This window comes from Spinacia oleracea, chromosome 5 (genome assembly GCF_020520425.1).
Source record: "Spinacia oleracea cultivar Varoflay chromosome 5, BTI_SOV_V1, whole genome shotgun sequence".
NCBI lineage: Eukaryota > Viridiplantae > Streptophyta > Magnoliopsida > Caryophyllales > Amaranthaceae > Spinacia > Spinacia oleracea.
Genome location: NC_079491.1, coordinates 97192662 through 97215501, shown reverse-complemented (window position 1 = coordinate 97215501; position 22840 = coordinate 97192662). Strand labels below are relative to the sequence as shown.

At 45.2% G+C, this 22840-nt stretch overlaps 1 protein-coding gene, 1 non-coding gene and 1 pseudogene across 2 annotated transcripts; 2 read left to right on the top strand and 1 right to left on the bottom strand.

Annotated features, from left to right (window-relative positions):
- Nucleotides 1-219: 219 nt before the first annotated feature.
- Nucleotides 220-306, top strand: TRNAS-UGA (transfer RNA serine (anticodon UGA)). Its single transcript has one exon. It is a non-coding gene; the product is annotated as a tRNA-Ser (tRNA).
- Nucleotides 301-9096, top strand: LOC130461716 (NADH dehydrogenase [ubiquinone] iron-sulfur protein 2). Its single transcript, XM_056829896.1, has 5 exons — nt 301-1164; nt 2265-2333; nt 3256-3727; nt 4729-5004; nt 6740-9096. The coding sequence occupies exons 1-5, from the start codon at nt 971-973 to the stop codon at nt 6995-6997; spliced, it is 1269 nt and encodes a 422-aa protein (XP_056685874.1). The 5' UTR covers nt 301-970; the 3' UTR covers nt 6998-9096.
- A 5977-nt stretch (nt 9097-15073) lies between these two features.
- On the bottom strand, nt 15074-16123 carry LOC130460617 ((R)-mandelonitrile lyase-like; annotated as a pseudogene).
- Nucleotides 16124-22840: the final 6717 nt, after the last annotated feature.

Here is a 22840-nt window from a genome sequence, read left to right as displayed (position 1 = left end):
TCGATTACATACGTTCTTCACTCTCTTGCTATTTTTGACCCGCGGGGAGCGCAGCAACCAAGGTGCATATTATCATATAGAAACAAGTGAAGCGTAGCGATTCGTACTACCGGAAAAGTTTCGCTAACCGGCAGGCAATAGACCGATAGGCGCAAGCAAAGCGTAGCGAATCACATAGATAAGCCACTTATATTTCTTAGGCTCCAGGGCGGGCGAAGGGGATGGATGTCTGAGCGGTTGAAAGAGTCGGTCTTGAAAACCGAAGTATTGATAGGAATACCGGGGGTTCGAATCCCTCTCCATCCGCGAGGTCATAAGTTTATAAAGGGCATCTGAACGTAACGCTTCCTAGAGGACTCTTTCTTTGACTTTCATAAAAATTATGTTATGTATTATAAGAAAATCTGAACATATATAGTATAGCGTCAGATGTTATGAAAGTAAGGCGATCTCCGAAAGCGAAGAAATGAAATCAAAGCGCATTGGAATCATTGAGCATATAGAATGTGTGCCGCGAGTGATCCGTCTGCGCAAAGCAAAGGCAGAATGGATTGGCTTGTCTTGCCTCTATCTTCCGGGGACTCCTAGGCTCTTTCAATTGGACTTGTCTCGCTTAACTCGTCGAGTAGTTACTCTCCCGGAATGAAGATCTGTTCGATCAGTATCCCGAAAAATCCTTAGAATGAGTAGCTCCTAGCCCCTGCTTCTATCATTGGTGCTATCATCGTATTATAATCATTCCCGCATCTTTCTATCAATCTATCAATTGAATAAGAGAGAGGGTAGAAAAGAAGGGGATGGATGGGCCATGAGAAGGAACGCTAGCTAGATTCTTAACACATGCAAGTCGGACGGGGGGAAGAAGCGGGGTAGAGTAATTGGAAAACTCATTAGGCTCATGCCCTGAAGATTGCAGGTTCGAATCCTGCCCCCGCCTAAGATAAGAACTCTTTTTTCATTTTAGGTATAGATGGTACTGGACAAGCTCTTAGGGAATAATCTCTTTCTTATTTCCTCCCTTTTTCCAATGACTACTAGGAAGATCAAAAATTTCACTTCGAATTTCGGACCTCAACATCCTGCTGCTCATGGTGTTTCACGATTAGTATTGGAAATGAACGGAGAAGTGGTGGAACGTGCAGAACCACATATTGGATTACTCCAGTGCGGCACGAAGCCGCTGACGCCGAGTCGGCTCCTATGCCGCTAGCTATGCCCTGCTTGGTCCCCCGGCACGCTTGAGGTTCCGTAGCGCGTTATGAGCACCGGGCTAAGGGGCGGTTGAGCAACTCAAGCGAACCGCCCTACCTTATTACAACATAAGGACAGAAGGGAGAAGGTTGTGAAGGTGGCCTCGTTATCTACATCTCCGGTCGGGAGAATAGAGGACCGACCGAGACCCGGGTTTTCACGAGCGTTGGCGGGTCCTGGAGTGCCTGTCAAGGGCGCTAGCGCATACCCCGGGGTGATCATCACCACCTGCACCTCACATCTCGGCACAGTGGAACGTGTAACCCGCCTGCTGTCCCATTTAACTACATTTGTTCCTCTAATCCATAGCCTAACAGAACGCAGCAGCGAGGGACAACCCGCCCATACAGCCAGCGGGGAGGATGGCACTACTGGCAAAGACCGTCTGGCGAAAACGCCGCAGGCGCGAAGCGTGGTAGGCCCGCGCCGAGGGAGCATAGGGAGGAACCCGGACGGTGGAAGAACCAGGAGAGGCCAGGTCATTTGACGGAAATGGAAGGCCCTATGGGGTAAAGGAACGTAGTCGCTTAAGCGATCGGAGCGAAGTTTAAGCATGTAAACAACCTTCTTCGAGCTTTTGAGCTTAAGCGAAGCTTTCGGTAGTTTACTCGCTAAAGCTCTTCGAGCTTTTGAGCTTATGCGAAGCTTTTGGAAGGAAGTTTTATTTTGCTTTGTCAGCAAACCGAAAGCTTCGCTTTAGCGAGTCAACAAAAGCTTCGCTTTATTCATACCAACTTCGAGCTTTAGCGAGTCAACAAAAGCTTCGCTTTAGCGATTACATTCCTATATAATGATAATGTAAAAAAGAAAATTCCATGAACAGATAGAGTCAACGGTACAACAGACAGCGCTGCCTACACGCGAATTTTCTTCCGAGGTCGAGCAGTCTCAATGAATTTGAAGGTACGTAGGAATGCTGGGCCACCTCGAATGGCGTGAGCCGCATGCGGGGAGACCCGCACGTACGGTTTTTAGGGGGATCTGGTCGAAAGACCGGCCGGCGCCCACCCGACTAGAGGGACTGAGAAATTAATAGAGTACAAAACTTATCTTCAAGCTTTACCTTATTTTGATCGTTTAGAGGGCGATCGCGGAGTCACTGAATGAAGTCCTCCGTTTCTTTCGGAGATGCTGACCCGCAGCGAAGCAGAGATGACTAAGTGACATATAGAATATGGCAACGACAACAGCATGTCGTAGAAGGAGATAAGAGGTGGAGCCAACGACCCACTAAGACTAACATATCTACAACTACATCCCCGAGCGGCAGTCAAACGAGGGCGTGAATGCGAGATGCCAGCGGAATGATCGGCCGGACAGAGGCTAGGGCTGCTTTCTTCCCCACCGCGTCTTTCCTTGTGTGTCGGAGATATAAAGCGAGTACACCGGAAAAGAACGGGAACTGACTCGATCTATTCTATGGCGAAGCATCCAAAGCATAACTGCACACTCACACGATCTTTGCCGAGAGATAAGAGCATTCGGTGAAACCGGTGAACTACACTTGCTTCTGGATAGATGTGTGGGGCAGAGGGCTCGTGGTACCTCCTGCTCACCCTTCCTCCTCCGCTTTGAGAACCGTGTGAACGGAGAGTGGGCAGAAGGGAAGGAGGTCCTCATATGGAGTCGCACGCTTACTTGAGCAGTGCGAGAGACTGGGAAATGGGTTGAGTAAACTCCCTTGGGGCCAGAAAAATCACAGACAAAGCTTGACTTAGATAGTGATTTTGATTGATTTTTTCTTAGTGATTGGAAAGTGGGGCTCCTATTGACTAGACGTCAACCTCCCTCAATCAAGTTTTCAATACTAGTTGTTAGGTTATGCTTTCATTTTTACAATATCATTGAATAGCATGGCCTGGGGCTAAGGTAACTCAAGTAGGAGAGCCGTGTTATGGGTGACCTTATTGCACGGTTCAGAGAGCACTTGTGTATGTGATGCAAGTGAACGTGTACGAAAAAGCTGTATCTAGGGTGAGTTCTTCGTTCCGTCGTCGACCCTATCTATGTTTCTATGATGGCCCAAGAACACGCTCATTCTTCAGCCGTAGAGAGACTTTTGAATTGCGAGGTACCATTACGAGCTCAATATATACGAGTGTTATTCCGTGAAATAACTCGAATTTCAAATCATTCACTTGCTTTAACTACTCATGCTATGGATGTGGGAGCATTAACTCCGTTCCTGTGGGCTTTTGAGGAGCGAGAGAAATTGTTGGAATTCTATGAAAGAGTCCCGGGAGCCAGGATGCATGCCAGTTTCATACGACCAGGTGGAGTGGCACAAGATCTGCCTCTTGGCTTATGTCGAGATATTGATTCCTCCACACAACAATTTGCTTCTCGTATCGACGAATTAGAAGAGATGTCAACCGGCAACCGTATCTGGAAACAACGATTAGTGGATATTGGTACTGTCACTGCGCAGCAAGCAAAGGATTGGGGATTCAGTGGTGTAATGTTAAGAGGTCGTGCGACATGAAGACATTGATAGCAATATGGGGGAAGTTCCCATCGGGCAACAGCGGTTCTGCCTGACCCTACTAAAGCATGCATATTATGTCAGTGAAGACTTGGTGTGAAGCCTTGTAGCTTACGTTAGAAGAAGGCCCGGGGCTAGGGTGAGCTGAGGGGGGACAGCGTAAGTGAGCGAATGTGTGTAAGCCCAGTCAAACATGTTCTAGGTGGGGCGGGCCACCCGCCTTCGAAAGGTGTTGGTCCGTAGGACCGTGAACGGATTCGCCTCTGGCCTCTGGGCACGTCGGAACCGCATGAGTTCACCGGGGTGGAGCACAGTCCGCCAAAATCGGCATAGGTTAAGTGCTATTGATGGAACATGGTAAGCCTATCTTTCTCCATATGGAAGTGCTGCGGGCACATAGAGATGTGGGTAAAGGAAGCCTCAAAAAGCGAAGGCCGTGTAGGTCACGTGACCTGCACCGAGTTGGTGGCTGACTGGGCTTTTTCCTTGATCAAAGCAGATCAGCTCGCCTTCTTGTTATCATAAAGTTGGTCGAATCGGGCCCGGAACGTCGAATGAAATAAGTGGCCGGGTTCTCTTTATACAACCCCTTTGATATGATAGGCCCGGCCCCCTTCCCCTTATGTTTAGGAGCGGGATCCCCCCAAGAACATTCTTGTGGTGGTACGGAAGGCATGGACTCCGCGAACGCCCTGCGCCCCCCCTTATTAGTAAGGCAGGAGAAAGAAAGCCTCAACCAGAACCACATTCATTCCTTTTGCGTGCGGATGTAGTTAAGTGTCTGACTCTATTGGTCATAGTTTCCTGCTGTTGCGGCCGGTGCTCATTTGCGCGCGCGTGAACCAACCCAACAAAGAAGGAAAGGATGCCCTCTCGGGGCATCTGAGAATGATTCGAGCCGTATGAAGGGAAACTCTCAAGTACAGTTTGTTTTTTTGGGGGGGGAAGGAGCCCGACAGGGTCCCCCCACTGACTTGGCTCGGGCCTAAGCGAAAGTGAAGTGGTGGGCCTACCCATCCCAACCAGGGGTATGCTGGGATTTGCGAAGAGCAGCACCTTACGATGTTTATGACCAATTGGATTTTGACGTACCAGTAGGTACCAGAGGAGATCGCTATGATCGTTACTGTATCCGTATCGAAGAGATGCGACAAAGTGTTCGGATCATTGTGCAATGTCTTAATCAAATGCCTAGTGGCATGATCAAAGCCGATGATCGTAAGCTATGTCCTCCATCACGACATCGAATGAAACTATCCATGGAATCGTGCGCCGTGCGAAACGTAGATCATTGCCGTTCTTAACCGAGACTCAGGTTAAGCTCCGTCTCGGAACCATGTGGGGTTAGGAGTAAAGCATCCCGAGGTTGGCGCATCTCGTTGGGCGTGGAGAAGCATTGGGAACCTAAATTTCTCTCTTCGGAGCCCTTTCTTTTCTCGTCCCCCCGCCCCGGCATAGCGCTTCGCTTCCGGTTCTTAGGAAGAATCTACTTACTTCTTTCTTCTTCATTGATCTGGGGGAAAAGAAAGCGTCTACCAGTTGGAAAGCTAGACATCAAGTAAGTGGCTTGATGAGGATAACTAAGCTGACACGCCGGAGTTGGCTGCTGGCACAACAGGTGGTGCCTTACCGCACCGCAGGCGGACGCGCGGTAGCGTTCGTGGTGGTGCTTCAGGATTCCAATGTACTGCGTCCAAGATCAGAACGAGCTTGCCGGCGGACCACTGCCGTCCCATTCTTGAGTGAGCTGGAGCGCAGCCATCTTATCCACTGAACTAGCTAGAAGCTATCGCTTTGGGTCGAAGCACTAAAAGAAAAGGACCGGGAAACGCGGCGGCATAGGAACCACGGGACCCCTACTAGTTAAGGAAAAACAACACTTTTTTCTTTGTATAGGTTGGGTTGCTGGATACGGGATCCTTATAGTAGGCTGGGCCAACATCCAGCCGAGAGAGGGCAGTCTTTAGAAGCAACAGGCTTGGAAAGCAAGAGAATTTTCTTTTCTTATCTTTTTCCCGCCCTAGGAGTAGCACAAAAAGAGGAACCGGGAAGGGTTATTGACCCAATGATAAACCACTAGCACCTTCCAAAAACTTCGCTTTAGCGAGTCAACTTAAGCTTCGCATAAGCGTGTAAACAAAAGCGGAGCTTAAGCGAGTCAACTTCCTCGTTGAGGCTCCGTGCACTGGGAAAGCGCTCTAGCGACAGGAAAGCGGCCACTAGTAACAAAGCTCAAATAAGGTATCGAGAGGGCTATCACAGCCAGGTGCGAAGCAATTACCCCTAAAAACCTTCTTCCTATTATTTATAGGGGGTGAGGCGAAAAATGACTTGATGAAGCGTTCCGTTCGCCACGCACTGGCCCCATTCACTTGCTTCTCGTAAAAGTAGTAAGTACACAGTGCCCCGCAACTATGAATAGTATAGTGAGGTTAAAACACAAGAGTGCCCTCCATTTTTCCAGAACGCAGTTTGGGATAACCGTAACCGTGTATATATATCTTTTAGTTATTTAAAAATGTCCGCTTCAACCGCTGTTTAACCTCCCAAACCAAAGAGGAAAGTTGGCTTGACGAGCGCAGATGCGGAAGCGAGAGCAAGAAAACAAATTCTTTCTTGTCTTTCTACTTAAGGGGCAAAGAGAAGGTTCAAGACTTAGCCAAGCGTCGGTAGCAAAGCTGACAAGGCAAGGCCTTAGCAAAGCGCCATTCTCATAGTCATAGCGGGGCGCTTCGAGTTAGCGAAGCCCTGTAGTAGGGCCGACTATGTGAGAAAATACTGAGCCAAGGACGCTCCGCCTTATCTATAGAAGCAGTCAACTGAGTTCTGAACAAATGAGCTCCTTGGTAATGGCTTAATCTATAGATAGAAAGCCTTATGATGGGAAACTATCACGTTAGGTTTGGAGAGAGATGAGACCGGTTATATAATAAAGAGAGCGGATGCAAGCTTTTTCTTTCAATAGCCGGCCAAATGACTACAGGATCATCGGTCTACTCTACCTCAATTCACCATTTCGAACCTTATACAGAAGGTTTTTCCGTACCAGCTCCTTCTACCTATACCGCAGTTGAAGCACCTAAAGGAGAATTTGGTGTCTTTCTGGTCAGTAATGCAAGCAATCGTCCTTACCGTCGTAAAATAAGAGCACCTGGCTCTGCCCATTCACAAGGACTCGATTCTATGTCCAAACATCACATGCCAGCCGATGTGGTCACCATCATAGGTACTCAAGATATTGTGTCTGGAGAGGTGGATAGATAGGACTACTAGTTGCTCGATCAGGACCCTAGCTTTATTGCGAGCCAAAACCTTGCAGGATTCCCCTTCCAGCAAGAAAACTATAGCGCGTGAGCGCAACTTCGCCCCAAAAGCTTCGCTTTAGCTATTACATCCGTTGCTTGTTTACTCGGATGATGCGATGCCTTTAAATCGATAGAAAGAGAAACTCGCTGGTATTCTTATTCTTTGAGTTCACTCGCTTAGTTAAAGCATTAAGGTAGTTTACTCGCTAAAGCTCGAAGTTGAGCTTAAGCGAAGCTTTCGGATAGGTTATTGATAAAGCAAAGGCTTCGGCTAGCGAAGTTCAAAGTGAGTGAGCTAGGGCTAGGGTAGGCAACTTCAATAGGTCGAGGGGAGGAAGAAGGAGTTGTTCCAGAACCCGCTGGCAGAATTTTGTTGGAAGAAGGGCTTTATGCCCTGAATATGCTTGCTTTCACTCCCCCTCTTTTTTTCTTTCTTTAGTTACAGACTAAAGGAAATCTAAGCCGGAGGTTGTGGCGTAGGAAGAGTGTTCGCTCTTTGCCTCAAGGGAACTCTGATCCCGAGGAGTTAATTTGAATCTATGTTGATAGAAATCCCGAATCCATTCAATTAGATGTCTGTGCTAGATGCGCGAGTCCTGTCCTTGATGAAGGGTCTGTGATCCATCCCCATATCTGTCAATCCCGTCTCCCTTAATGCTTTAACTAAGCAATAGTTTGACTCTAACAAGTAAGCAAGTAAACTCCCTTACGAATGCACCCGACGAGAAAGAGGGGTTAGCAGCTTGACAGCGTGAACCAGGTCTTGCATTTGGTATTACCGCAGTTGACGCCCCATCGAGTTAGCTAGTTAAGGATTAAACGGGTTTAGGAAAGAATAGCAGGTAAAGTCAAGTCCTTGCTACGAATTCAGCATTTTAGCATTACAAAATACTTTCACTAAGTAAACTACCTTACTTGCTTACTCGTTAGAGTAAGGTCATTCCTATTTACTTACTTGGAACAAGTAAGGAGCCGAGTCGGTAACGAGTAGCTCCTCTTTCAAGCACTAGCCCTTCTTTCTAGCCGTTCAAGCAAGGCAATTGGTAGGTGACATAGTGATAGGTTTCAAGATGAATAAGCAGGTGGGGACGACCAATGATCCCTCCCTGAGAAAGTTCCCAGAGGGCCGGAGTACATACCCTTCTTTGGTGTGAAGCTGCCTTTAGCATAGCCCTTTTCTTTCTTGTTGAATCAGGAACCGGTGCATTTCCTATTCCCCAGGACTCCTGTTCGGGATCTAAGACAGATATTTAGAATCCAGAGATGTTATCATCCGTACTTCATGCCTTAAACCTCATTCCCGACCTAAGAGCAAAGATAAGTGCCCTATCTATTTCCCGAAGGGGCAGGGAAAACTGACCCGGGCAACCTTCACTAGTAGAATTATTATTTTGGTATGAGACCAAGCAAGGATCACTTGAACTCACTTCCCCGGTTGCAAAGCAAAGACCGGACCCAATCACCAAAGGTGCCTGATGCTGAATGCGCTCATCCCTTCATGCCTTCGCTCCAACACTTGTTACAGCATAAGGAGACCGGGAACTGATGCTATACCCCGAGATGGATTCTATATAATAAGGAAGGGAATCGCTTTGATTGATTGCTTGCGACAGCTTATCGATGCTCGTTAGCGGTGCTCAAACTAGAAGTTTCAAACAAAAGCGGGCCTACGAGAGAAATTGACTTTACATACTGATATCGTATACCGAAGGGTGCTCGTAGATCAGTTGCACCACTCCTCCTTACCTTCCGCCTGCCGTCTCCCTCCTCTTTGCTTTGCTAGCATCCTTTGATAAGCAAGTTGAATGAGCCTTAAAAAAGAGGGGACCATTTGAGATGCCAGTACGCATCAGAGCCCCCATTTTTTGGACTAATCAAGATTTAAAGAGGCTTTCTGGGGATTTGCTTGTCATCTTTGTTTTAGCTTCGCTAGCTTTCCCTTTTCAACTCGAAAGCACTTAGCCTTTCCAATAGCGTAAGCTGATCCAGCTGATGCGAGAGTTCCAGCTCAACTATTTCTTTTGTACCTTCATTCAATTCAAATATCAGATAGTGATTGCGACAATTCTTTCATTAAATAAAGATTTTCGCTTGCTAATTAGAAGTGTTTCATACTCAATCAATTAGGGATAGACTCTATCTCTTCTATACGACAGGCTAGTCCCCTATGTTAACTAGCGGAGCTCTTGAAGGGGTCTAACACACACAGTATTGAAGCTTATCTAAACCATGAGTCCCTCCCGAAGCCCCGACCTTACGCATCACTTTGATTGCTTCCGCCTCCCCATTTGTTATTTATAGAAGAGCTCCTTGTGGCGAGAAAGGTAAGGGGGAGATCAAACTAGAAAATCAAGTCAAAAATCATATTGGAAGACACCTCTAGTACTTCACTTCCAAACATGACAGCCATTGAACCAATTTTCTTACTAATGAAATTATAGGCATAGAGACGAATTCCTTCACTCCTGGGAAAGGAGAAAGACCAATCATTATGACCGGGCCGACAGGCACCGCACCTCCCTTAGAAGGGAATACATTTCTTAAAAAGAACGAAATCAATTGCGTACTTCACCCCTACCCATTGTGCGAGCTACTCTTCTACTTATTTTGATTGATATTTCCTTTTCCATGCGGGAAAGAAAAGGCTTTGTACGAGGGTTCATCGCCTCCCATGCCTGGCAAACTCTTGTTTTAGCTTTAGACAACTGGGCATAAAAACTCCATCAGACAGAAGAGCAAGCACATTCATTGAAGAAGCAAAGCGATTCGCGGGAGGGGAGGAATGTAATAGCTAAAGCTATGCTTTTGGGGGGAGAGTTCGTTTTCTCAAGGGTTAGCAGACGAGATTATATGAATACTATAATTGCAGCTTCGTCTGCTCGTCTGATCTTCTTCTCCGTAAAGGGTGGGAATAAGAGGGCCGTCCGCCTGCCCCTTTGTAAATAAATTCCTTGAAACCTTGACTTTAAGAGGTTATTTAATTCTACGCTCGTTCTGATCCAAAAACTGCGCTTTAGCGACTTCTTCACCTCATTTCTCTTGGGTTGGTTCCCCTATCCTCGTGCCCTCCAGATTACTAGCCGCCGGTAGATCTCCTATAAAATGGAACAAGCTTTCTTGGCTCGCCTCCTAAGGAGAGATGCATTGACGATGTTCTGTCTTGTTCGGTCACGATAGATGAAGTTATTATTCAAGTCAGGAGAAGAGAAGAATGGAAATCACCACTCTTTACGTGTTTACAACTTATCGATTCTACTGGATGGAGAAGAAACCTTTCGATTCATTTCTTCTTTCTCTATACTTAGATGGAGCCTCTGAATCCAGATCGAAGACACTTTTTTAGGATCGACTTAGGGCAGGAGGACGTAACCCAGCATTCCATAGCGCATAGAGGAGAGGGGGAAAGATATGACTATGCGTAGGAAACTTAGGAATAGGGAGGTCTTAGATGAAGTGAAATGACTGAACTCAGCATTCACTTAAAAAAAAAGAAATCCATAGTTCAGCCAGCGGAAGTCAGCGAGATAACGGGTTGTCCAACGCCTTTATCCAGATGCCATGTATATCGCACTAGAAGTAACATATTAGAGTTAGTATCTAGCTATCTTATATCCCAGCTCATCAGCCCACTCAAAAAGGATAGAAATAGATACGCGGAAAGTCTTTTAGACTCGGAGCGGACCCGAAGATTCGATAGAATCTGAGTCCAGAAAAGATCCTCTGAGGGAAGGACCCGGAAACTTGATAAAGTCGAAGGGCCACCATCTGAATCAAAATTCATTACACCAGCTACTGCAATTGCTACAGCAACAATAAAGGACTCCGGCTTAAGAGGAACTTCCGAGACGTGACTAAGGCTTTCGAAACTATAACCCAAGGTTTAAAGCACTGTTTCGCCCAGAAGCTCATAGGTCAGGTCGAATACCGGGTTTCTCTCCTTAGCCTATGGATCTGCCTTGCTTTGGCCGAGGCTTCCTTCTCTCCCATTAGCTGTAGAGCATCCAGTTCAAGCATCACCCTTCCTTTCTTTTCCTACCTACTCCAAACACGAATAATGTTAAGCCCCACCAATCCGCCTACATCACCACTTTTGAAGGAGGATCGGGAATCAGCTAAGGCACCGTAGCGTCCCCTAAAGGCGTAACTGACAGGTTCTGTTCTATCTGCCCATCCGAGTCATCCCGTACTAAAAAAAAGGAGAGGTGAGGTCCGGAGAGTGGGACGGATCTACCTGGCCAAGGTGCCAATGTAAAGTGGTTCTCCGAAATGTTGAAATATGGCTCGTGCTTTCCGGGAAGGCGGGTCCGGTCAGTCCTTCTCCAATTAGCATCTCGCCTGATCTCTGCTGAGTGAATAGCAGCAAGTGCTAGTTCAAGTCAGTAATCATTTGATGCGCGGGATCTTTACTGTGACGAGCAAGAAAAGAAGGAAGAACTCGTCAGGCAAGAAGGGACTTTTCACTCTTTCTTTTGAGGCGATGTAATAGAAGATGCAGACTTCGGGCATTAAAATGAGTGAAGTTCCTGTTCTGGAATTTCGAGTAGATGTCGGCATTTCCTAAAGAAAGCAGTTACAGTAGCAGTAGGAGTAGCCCCCGGAGCGCTAACTCGAAATTTTATAATCGAAGGCGGATGCAATATCATAAGAGAAGAGAGCTGTTAGCGTAGGGTAGATGAAAGGTGCTTGCGGGTTAGAACAGTGCGTCGAGAAGTTCCAGTATCCGTCAGTAGATAGAGGTCGAAGAAGAGCAATAACAGGATCAAGTATACGTAGTAGGTAGCGAGAGAAAACCTAGTGCTATACTATCATCTTACGCACCGATCGGTCTATCAGGTTCAGTATCCAATCCTGTGTAGGGGTAGGGCGGGGGAAGACTATCACTGACCGAGCTTCTCTACACCGACCTTTCTTCTGGTCTCACGAATTGGATTTGAACCAATATCTCCGGGCGACTTTCCAAAAGCATAGCTTTAGCTATTACATCCCTTTTAGTCGATCGCGATCCCACCCACCCTCTTTACCTTTCCAAAATTGCTTTGTAAGGGGCAAACAAGTACGGTTTCAAAACTCTTCGGATATCATCCGCCGTACTCTTTTGAGTCTTACCATAGATAATAGGCATAAAAAAACTTTTCACCAATTTTCGATCAAAATGCTTATCAACAGTGCCAATTAAGGATTCGGACAGATCTTCCTTCTGAAGGAAGGACTTTCAATCTTTCATAATATAAACATAAACGTCAGCTATTAGACCAACCTCCTCTTTCGAACTATCCTCCGAAGGAGAACCATCCCCCGAAGGAGAACCCATTATAAGATTCGTTTTTTGGGCCATGGTAACATCCAACAGCAAATATGAGATTATTTGGTAGGCACTCGCCGATGCGTCTTGGGTAATAGGGACACAGTAATAGTATTCGAGAGAACATTTCTGTATAGGGCCCCACAGAAACATCATGTATTGAAAGGGGTGTTTAGCACCCAAAGAATACATAACTAAAGCTTGATCCCTGTTTTTACATTCATGAACGGAAGGACGCAATTCATTACACTCCATATCCTTAGAACCAAATGATTCAAGTTCCACTAGTTCGGTATAAAAATACCGATGAGCATCCTCATTAGAGGTGAAAGACCGACCATGGAACCCACCAGCCGTAATATAGGTTTCTTGTACACCTGGAAAATCCTCGGGCTTATAACCAGAATGAGTATAAGACTCATCAAAGAGAATAAGACTCCGAGCCAGATCCCGCTCGTGGAAATGAAAGATTCCACTCCGATAGATTCGACCTCGGAAGTCAAGAAAAGCTGGCAGATAAAACCTATAACCTCTATACGCATTAGCCATGTCTATTACTGTTCGCTCATAACGAGCCCGTTGAATGTTAGTAGACAGGATATGCATGATAGCCTCCAAGCTGACATTTTTATGAAAACTGACAGACTCATCCAGATACAAACGTTGTACTCTATCAACAAACTCGTTGAAATTGATTTGGAGAAGAAACTCCGGCATAAGAAATTTCTTACCAAGAAAGAATCATTTCTTTGAAGAAAGTCGAGAAACCCCTCATTTCTCTTAAAACCTTTATTTTGAAGCTTGTTCATTGCCTGGCAAACAGTGGCAAGCTTATCATAACTCTTTCTTTTTTTCTTTTTCCCAAAATAAAGAAAGAAATTCGATATCTGAACTCATAAGGCAGTGGCCCTCATTTAAAGGCTCATTAAGGTAACCACCCGAAAGAGAACATATGTTCAACCATGACGAATTCTCACTCGAAGAACCCTCATAGCACCATTCCCTCGGCAAAGACACCATTGGTAGTTGGAGTTTCATAGGAAGAAGAGATGGGTCGAATTTACACTCTATGTACAGAGCGCTGGAACGATAAGGACTACCACCCTTCTTTTTTTTTTTCGGGTATAGCATCTTGGGATGAGACATCCACCACCTTAAAGTCTATCAGACCTCGTTCAACCAGAAATTCCACCAAAGCTGTACCGAATGGGTAACTAAGAGAGTCATTAGAACGCTTTTGACTTACTACGGGAACTGAGCTCCCTGTACCTCCTTTAACAGCTTGCTCTTGAAGCAATATTTGTGCGTTTCGACGCACCAGCGAGTCAATCCTTTCGACCAGAGAAGCACACCTTACGCAATCCTCTATGCTGAACAAGCTGCTTAAGACATGAATTCAAATTCAAGCGTATAGGGACCAAACACAGAAAGCATAACCTTTTCTTCGGGAGTAAGTAAATCCTTATAAACCTTTCTCACAACCAGTCCCAGTAGAATCCGGCACTATCTTAATCCTTGAAGCGCTATCACCCCTCCTATCCACCTTATATTTACCTTTAAGGTCATTCTTAGCACTAGGTAAATAGCTTTTAATGAACAGCCTCATCAGCGCGATTATGGTAGAAGGATTCCTCTTGGTACGACATAGTCACTTTTTCTATGTCCTCCTGGAGCTTTCTCAAACCGGCAAAGTCCAGCTTCTTCTCCAAAAGCATAGCTTTAGCGACTTCTCCAAAAACTTCGCTTTAGCGACTTCTCCTCCTTTTTACCATCTAAAAGCTTCTGTAACACTCTATTCCTATACTCCTTCTTCATTTTATACGGAGTTTGAAAGAATTCCTTACTCGTAAGAGCAAGATTGATCCGGGAAACCTCCTCATCAGAGAGTGAATCAGAAGATGAAGAAGGACCATCCCAATCATCTGAAGAAGAATAACCTGAGAAATCACCCTTCCCATTTGGTACTAACAAAACCTCTCTAAACACACGAAAATGGAAGAAAACTCACACGATTCTCTTCCGAGTAGTTGTAATCGTCGACGAAATGGTCTATCCAACTAAAATCATAAAGAGGATAAGTTTTCTTCAAAGGATTTCTCATTCTTTTCTTTCTTTTGTTTTCATTCAGCTATGACTGGGCTTTGACCCGATACGGTATCAAAATCTGTAGGGGTGTCTCTACCCAGGGCAAACCTTTCTAAGAACCTCACTTACAGCAAACCAAACTCTCATACCATCATTTAGCATGGGATACCAACTAGAACTAGGATTGCCCCTATACCATGATTTCGCGTGGGATACCATCTAAGATAAGGTATGAAGTCGCTAAAGGGATGGTTTTTTGAAAGGTAACCAGCGTTTTTTCCTTAAGAGTAGATGCCATTTGTGTGTTCTACCCCCGGTCATGAGAGCTAACTCGGAGGAGCCTCCTACAGGAAGTTGTCTACCAGGGGCTGGCATCGCTGGGTATTCCGGATTTTAAGTGAAGAAGAAGAGGGAGTTCTTAACGCTATCCCTTAGCCATTCAAAGGCGGTTATACCCTTACTTAAGGACGCCCTATATCTGCATATAGAAATGCAGACCGAGACAGTTATAGCTGATAAGGCAAAGACTTTGTAATAAGCTTGACCAGGGGATGGGTAAGAGAGGGTCTCTCTTACTCTGAAGGGTAGCGCAATGTTTGATGTACTTTTTTTCAAGGAGATGAAAGAATCAGCTCTTCTTTCATAAGCCTAATCCTTCGAAAAAACTATAGTTAGGGATGCAGATCTATTGACCCTAACATCAGCGGAAGCCAAACGGAGTGAGCCAGATGAAAGAGACCCAGAAAGAAATCTTCTCCATGATTGTGGCCAGAGTTCGGTATAAAAGAGAAGATGGTTGCCTAATGAATACAGAATAGGCAGAAAAAAGGGATTATGTTTGAAGCAGCCTCAAGGTAAGCCCCACATCAGCGATGCCAACCACCTGAATAAAATAAGCGGAATGCTCTAATTGAAGGCAGAAGGATTATGCCATTTCTAGGATTGTGATAAAGGAATTGACCCACATATGGCAAGTGCAGGGTAAGGGGAATGCCCCATGATGAAAGGTATGGCCTAGGACCAATACCACTCAACAGAAGAAGCTGAGGGCTCCCTATTGCACCAGCTGCAAGTATCACCTCTCCATTATAATGCACCATTGCATGATGGTAACGCCCCAATGCATTGCGATATACTACTCTAATGGCTGAGAGTTTCGAGTTATCAGATGCGGAAGAAAAGAAGTAGCAGCGAGTAGAATTCTCTCCACACTTGCATGAACAGAGACCCTTATGTTTGAAGGTTTTGCATTGCTTAGTAGGTCTGCAGCACTATGCCTTCTACCGGCACTGTCAAATGTAGAACCGCCCATTTTCTAACACATGCTCAAAAGTAAATTCATTATATGGGTGGGCCCTTCTTCCAGTAGACTATCTCTTATAGTGGATTGCCAGGTTCTCAACTAAGTTCTGAAAACAATTTCACTCTCCACCCAATCGTAGGATTGGTTCACCAATGTTAAGTCCCAACTCAGCCCAGACTTTGCATAAAAATATTGATCAGCTCTACTGTAGAATCCAGCATTTATGGTGCTGCTGCCCCCAAGAACTCGGCCACGGGCGTTAGGCACACCATCTTGAGAAGTAAATGCTTTTGACTCCCCTGCAAAAGCATTGGCCTGCAAGAGGGTGGGCAAGAACCCATCTTGGCTCATCAAATTGGGCTTCCCATAACATAAGGCGTGCCACCCCGCTCAAGCAACAAGTCCCTTCTCATGGCAAGCATATGAACATAACAGCTCTGGGGAAAGTAAGGTTCTAGAGAGAGATAGAATGGGGAGAATGAGGATCTTACTAAATTGACATTTATACACGCCGTTGTTCCAACCTTCCCCAGCACCCTTATTATATTAGGAGTAAGGGGCCTGCCTTTTCTTATGCATTTATTCCCTTTTTGTTAAGTAGCCCTTTCTTTGCTTTGGTGACAACTTCTTTTGGGTCTGGAAGAAGTCGCTTGTAGCTACATTGGTTGTCTTGACCAAAAATGGACTGCCAAGCGGATAGTGCCTCCAAACCCTCAAACAATGCACTACTGCTGTCATCTTTTTATTTTTCCTGGACTGTATTGTATAGGAATTGGTATAAGGCCTCCACTAAACATAACCCTTGAGGTAGAGTAAAAGCCCTGTAGAATATCATTCAAAAGTATTGAAGAAGTTTGAATCGATCTATCTTCTGGTCTGCTTTATCTTTGTATATAACTAACTACTAGTATAATATGGAAAGCTTTTGACTCGTTAGATGAGTTAGCTTTATGCATTCTTTGTGATTTCTCAGAGTCATTGGCTGCGGGTTCATCTCTCTCTCTAAAGGTCTTTTCAAGTGCAATCCTACAAGTCTTCTAACTCTTCTTCATCGCCGTTAGGCCGCTCGCATAATATCCATGCATGATACAAAGCTTTAATCATATATAAAAAAAGTTCTTGTTCTCGTCCAGTTCCTTTTTGAACTAAAAATCATGGTAGCACTTAAAAGACCGATTAGTAGCCCTTCAATTACATCTCACCTGACCGCGGAAGCATGCATAGGAGTAGAACTGAATGGATTGGTCCTTTAGATTTCATCCATATTGGCCTTTGCCTCTTGACTAGTAGCCTCAAAAGTGGATGCCCCCTCCTTTTCCCCTTGGCCCGGACTGACTGAGAGCGGGGAGAGAAGGTAGTTTATTGGCAGACCGAAGAAACTTTTGACCGATTGGCTCGCTTGATTGATTGAAAAGAACCACTGGCTTGCCTAGCTTGGCTCGCATTCGACTGGCTACTGGCTTGAAACCGAGGCTTGGACTGACTGCATGTTACTAAGCATTCCTACTCTCACTATGCTTAAGACATAGGATTCGTGCATTCTAGTGCATCCTTACTTCTTTACTTGCCTGTCCCCTATCCCTCTCTTCTCATTCATCTGACATCCTTTTCTTCTTAAGAAAAGATCGAAGCCGGTTTCAGTTGATTGGATACCTCCAGTCATTCTCTACCAATTCCTTTCAAAGCGAGGAATGAAATTTCTTTATTGTTCGAGCAGGTTATGACATTCCTGTCTGTAAATACATGCTTCTTTGATTAGCCCATTCTGCCATAAGTCTCTCTTCTTTGGCTAGGCCTTGATGAGATGGCTTGGGAAAAGAACTTCGCCACTCATGGTCTTCCTACTCCGATCTCGCTTTGGGTTTACCACTATAAGAACTAGCTGGCTCTCTTTCTTTTTCTTACTTAAACTGCTTACTGAAAGTATGGATTGAAGCACCTTGACTAGTAAGGGACTACGAGCAACTGCTACTAGCCATAAGAGCAATAAGTTTAAGCATCCTCATCTGCTTGCTAGCCGGAAAAGAATTTTGAAAGCTAGGAAGAAGAAAAGAAAGAGCAAGAAGGAAGTTGACTCGCTAAAGCGAAGCTTTTGTTGACTCGCTAAAGCTCGAAGAGCTTAAGGGATGTAATAGCTAAAGCGAAGCTTTTGGTATGACTTGGATCTTTTTGATTGGCTGAGAGCCATGTTTCGATTTCAGGCATGTTCCCTTGTTGCCTACATTCAGATTTTTTTTGTAGAGAGACAATGTCAGGAACCCGCGGGAGAACTTGATAATACTACTTGCCAATGTTCGTATTAGACTTAATCCAAAGCCGGAGCCTCTGCTAGTAAATTTTTATCATCTCATAGTGTGACTGTGTTGGTTTTATCTATAGGGGCCGCTGCATTGACATTGCACCTAACAAGCATAATGTCTTAAATCATTTTTTATCCCAATAATGAAAAATCTGGATTTTGGTGAACTCATTGTCTATGTGCAGCTTGATGATCGAGCTGTTGATGCTGTTATGAACAAGCTTTTCTAAAAAAAACCTGGTGCAAGTATTTGGGACGAAAACACTGTTTAAGGTGCGAGATTTTAGTCTCTGTTCTAAATGCTTATGATTTTACCACTGATCAAGGAGTTAGTTTGTTCTGGCTCTCATGATTGTAAATTCACTTGATTTATATTCGATTTTTTATTATCTCTATCGGCTCCCTCAAGGACAGCAGGAAGTTCAGCAAAGGAAGATACTATACATGGGTTTATATCTTCTTATCTGGGGCGAAGCAGCTAATGTGCGCTTTATGCCAGAATGCCTGTGCTACATTTTTTAGAATGATAATTCATTCATCTATCGAAAAATCTATCTTATGGGCATATATCTAGTACTTTACTAAATACATGCTCTGGACTTGGCATTTGTTTAGATAGCATATGAACTTCATGGCTTGCTGGCCGAACTTGCATGATTTTACCTTCGGACGTATAGAAAGCTCATTTCAGAAGCCTTGAAAAGAACATGAATTGTAATCAAGAGCTACTAATCGGTTCTGCATAAGCTACATTTCGTGGGGGCGGGAGGACATAGAAAAAAAATGCAGGGGTGGTGGATGAAGCAACAACAATAGAATTCATTCTGCCTGACCTGTCTGGTCTATTCCAGCTAGGAGTAGATCCTTTTGGCCTTACTCTCTTGAGTAAGCAAGTCAACTACCTTGGGTTGATTCCTCTCACGCTAAGAGGCCTATCAGAAGCAGGAAATATGGAATGTAGAATTTGAATAAGAGAAGAAAAAGAAGAAGAAGCTTATTCATTCGAATATTGGCCGCAAGTCTTCCCCACCCCGCCTCCTATTTTCCCGGAATGCTTATATTAATTCAAGACAACTGCTTTCAAGCCAAGAACCGGACTTCTTTGCTGAGCTGAGGTGACTAGCAACTAAAAGATCCGATTAGCCAATTTGGAAGCTATACGCTTAACACATGTTCTTAAAAGTCGAGATGCGAGTCAAGCAGGAGTTTTGGTCTTCTTTTATTGAGCTTAGAATCCTAGGCAGCTGAGTGGAAAAATGAGCCAGTGCTAGGGGTTGAGAAGTGAGACCTAAAGCAAAGTACCTGCTTTTTGACTGTGTTGAGCTCTTGTCTTAAACCTGTGCGCGAGGGCTGATGAAAGGCTAGGGCAGTACAAGTTTAGGTAGTTCTTAGTGCTTTAACTAAGGAAGAAGTAGCTGCTACTGTTCGCATATCCGCTCAAGCAAGCCTGTCCCAAGCCGGCCAAGCAGTTGCTTTGAATCGGATTATAGGTAATTATTTATATAAATAGATCTTTCCCTCAAATTGAGCGATTGCATACCTCTTTCGTTCGCTGCTAAACGAAGACGGGAAGGTCTCGGGCGCCTAAATAGCTGAGGGAGGTCAGCTGCGCAGGACCGTGGAGTCGTCTTTGGGTCTCGGAATCTTCTTCTTAAGTCTACACAAGAGATCAGGGTGGCCTTCTAGGGTCCCAACAGGTGTCACGATCAAGCAAGGGCCTGAACTATTGCCGTCCGCTACTGCTTTCACAGTTTATTACTTCCTCACTTATAGATTCTACTACTTATTAGAAAGAGAGTCCCTTGTAATTGGATAAAGGGATGCCCGAAATCGCTGATGGCGTGGTTCATCACATATCTTAATGCTTTCGAAATCAACGAACATAGTGTGTCCTAAGTCGGTAGCAAGATCAGAAGGCTCGAGAGACCTGGATAAAGATTTCAATCTTGAACTAACCAAAACTCTCGATAAAGAGAGTGTTAAGTTAAGGAGTGTTTCTCGGCGTTCGGGCGGCCCAGCAACGAGAAGTTCAACTTCACACACCAAGGGTTGAACTAATCTCCGCGCTTCATCGCAGATGAGGGCATTAAGGAGTAGTCACCGCTCATCCGCCATTAGCACTCGGGGCTCTTTTACAGTAACTACTACGTACGGGACGGCAAGTGTACAATGTCAAAGTGTGCATTTGCCATGTTTGCATTCCGCGGTTTAACCAACTCGCTCTTGTCCAGTAGGCCCACGAAAGACGAACTTTAAGGTAGCACTCACTGAGGAAATCCAGATGAGAGAGAGGCTGCAGCAAATAAACACCACTGCCGCTAGCTAACAAGTCTCTCTAAGGTGGGAATTCTGAGTTGAGATAGAGATAAAAATAAGTGATGAACCCTGTTTTTCATTATATCCTTACAAAATATGAAATCCGATGTAACGACATCAAGCACGAGACGGCGGTCAATCGATGGCTATAAGTCGGGTGGTACCCGAGACTGTAGCGGCCGCCACTGTATCCACAGGATTGAAAGACCCACTGCCGAGGGGACTGAGTGGCATGCGTTCTACTGCGACGTGGCTCCATATGGGGAACTGGGTTCTTAGGACTTAAGTCATCCCTTCTGCTTTGGAGTTTCACTTTCTTAGAATGGGTCGTTGATAATTTATTGGTTGGGCTAGGTAAAGTCGACCCTTGACTTTCTTTCTCAAATAGCGGGGTGTTTACTCGCTAGGTTATCTTATTCGTTCCTGCCCTACATGCGTGCTTCACTTCACTCTAACTAACACAAGGAAACGGTAACAAAAAGAGAATTCATAAATGTCGTATATATGAGAACAATCTCGCTTTGAGATGACACGCCTTTCTTGGTTGGAAAGATTTTTGGAATTCCCTCCCAAAAGCATAGCTTTAGCTATTACATTCCAAAATCTTCGCTCCGATCGCTTAAGCGACTACGTTCCTTTATACGCTCTAAAAAGAGATCATGGCATTCCGAAAAGACCTCATTGTGGGATGAAGACCGTAACCTTAGTAACTCAGTGCTCTATACGGGGGAAATGAAAGCAGAATTCGTTCGGATCCTCTCACATGTTCAATCTTTTTTTAGCGGTTTCCCCAGAGATCTTTCTCATTAATGCAACCTTCATTTTGCTCATTCATGGAGTTGTTTTTAGTACCTCTAAGAAATATGATTATCCACCGTTAGTCAGTAATGTGGGTTGGCTTGGATTACTTAGTGTTGCGCGCCTAGGAGGGCAGCGCGCTTTGGGATGCGGAGGAGCTATTATCGCCCAGCTCCCTAACCTAATGCGGCACCGGGTTCGGGCCGCGGGGAACCGTAGCATGGGAGGAGGTCTAATCCTTTTGCCGTCGCAAGGCTGGCTAATCGTACGCAGCAGGCTCGAAGACCCCTGGTTCTGAAAGGCACATGAGTCCGAACGCTATGTTGAATGTGCGACCGACACTACACTACGTAGGTACCTGTGCAGGTAAGGCGTCGGTCGGTCCTAGAAACGGCGGCAGTGGCGCGAGGAGTTAACGAACGGACGTGCTGCAACCTAGGGATCACCAGGCAGCTCTTTCGCTCTATAGGGGTCGAGAGGGCATAGCACAATTCTTCTTGGAGGAAGGTTGGTTTGCCCGGGTGACTGATCCTGCCATAATGTACTATTACCTATAGAACCGGCAACCGAAGTCGAGCATACATACGACGATCTTCATGCGTGAATAGCCGGGAGGAAAGAAAGGGCGGTAGATGATAATGAGAAAGGGCGCCGCGTCTGGACGAGCGGGCAGAATGGATGAGCGAAGAGTGGGAAATAGCCCGAGTCTCATGTAAGATCGAGGTGCTTCCGAGGAACTCTCGAGCACAGGTTCTGAAAGAAAGAGATAGAGCTAACCTATTCGTTATGGGGAATCAATGCTCCGGACCGAATAGAGCTTACCTACCGATTTCTCCGGCGGACTTTCTCTCGTAAAGCCAAAGACGCCCCAAGAGAAAAACTGTTGGGAAGAGGACATGATCAATAGAACCTGGCTGGATCCGGGCTGGGATAGTGGCGCCCATTCCTAACCAGTTCCTAAAAGGTTCGCTCATGCTGTAGGGAGCATTCTCACTTAGTGATCGGTCCGCTAGTTCACGCAAATTCGAAGAAGTTATCACGGACGAGCCACATGCAGGGAAACTTGCACGTGTGGTTCTGGCCGGGCTTTCCTGAGGTATCTAATAACCTTGCTTTTGCTCGCTGCTGGCGCACCTCTCCTAACTATTGCCCATTTATTCTGGAATAATCTTCTTAAGAGGGACAATTTTACATATTTCTGCCAAATCCTTCTATTATTAAGTACGGCTGGTACCATTTCGATGTGTTTTGATTTTTTCGAAAAAGAGAGGTTTGATGCTTTTGAATTCATTGTATTAATTTCACTTCCTACTCGCAGTATGCTCTTTATGATCTCGGCTCATGATCTAATTGCCATGTATTTAGCTATTGAGCCTCAAAGTTTATGTTTTTATGTGATCGCAGCATCAAAAAGAAAGTCTGAATTTTCTACGGAAGCCGGCTCGAAATATTTAATCTTAGGTGCATTTTCTTCTGGAATATTATTGTTTGGGTACGACCGGACAACTACCGATATCCATTAATTGGATTCTCATTTTTTCGTAAACTATCGGAGCGGGTATTATTTTAGATGTGAAACTTGCAGACTTCATTGGTTGTGATATTGATCTTACGCAGGTTCTGCAAGAAAGAATAGAAAGACTTGTAGAGGCCCTCTATGTAGTTGTCTATCTAGGGGGCGATCGATCTACCTCTTTCT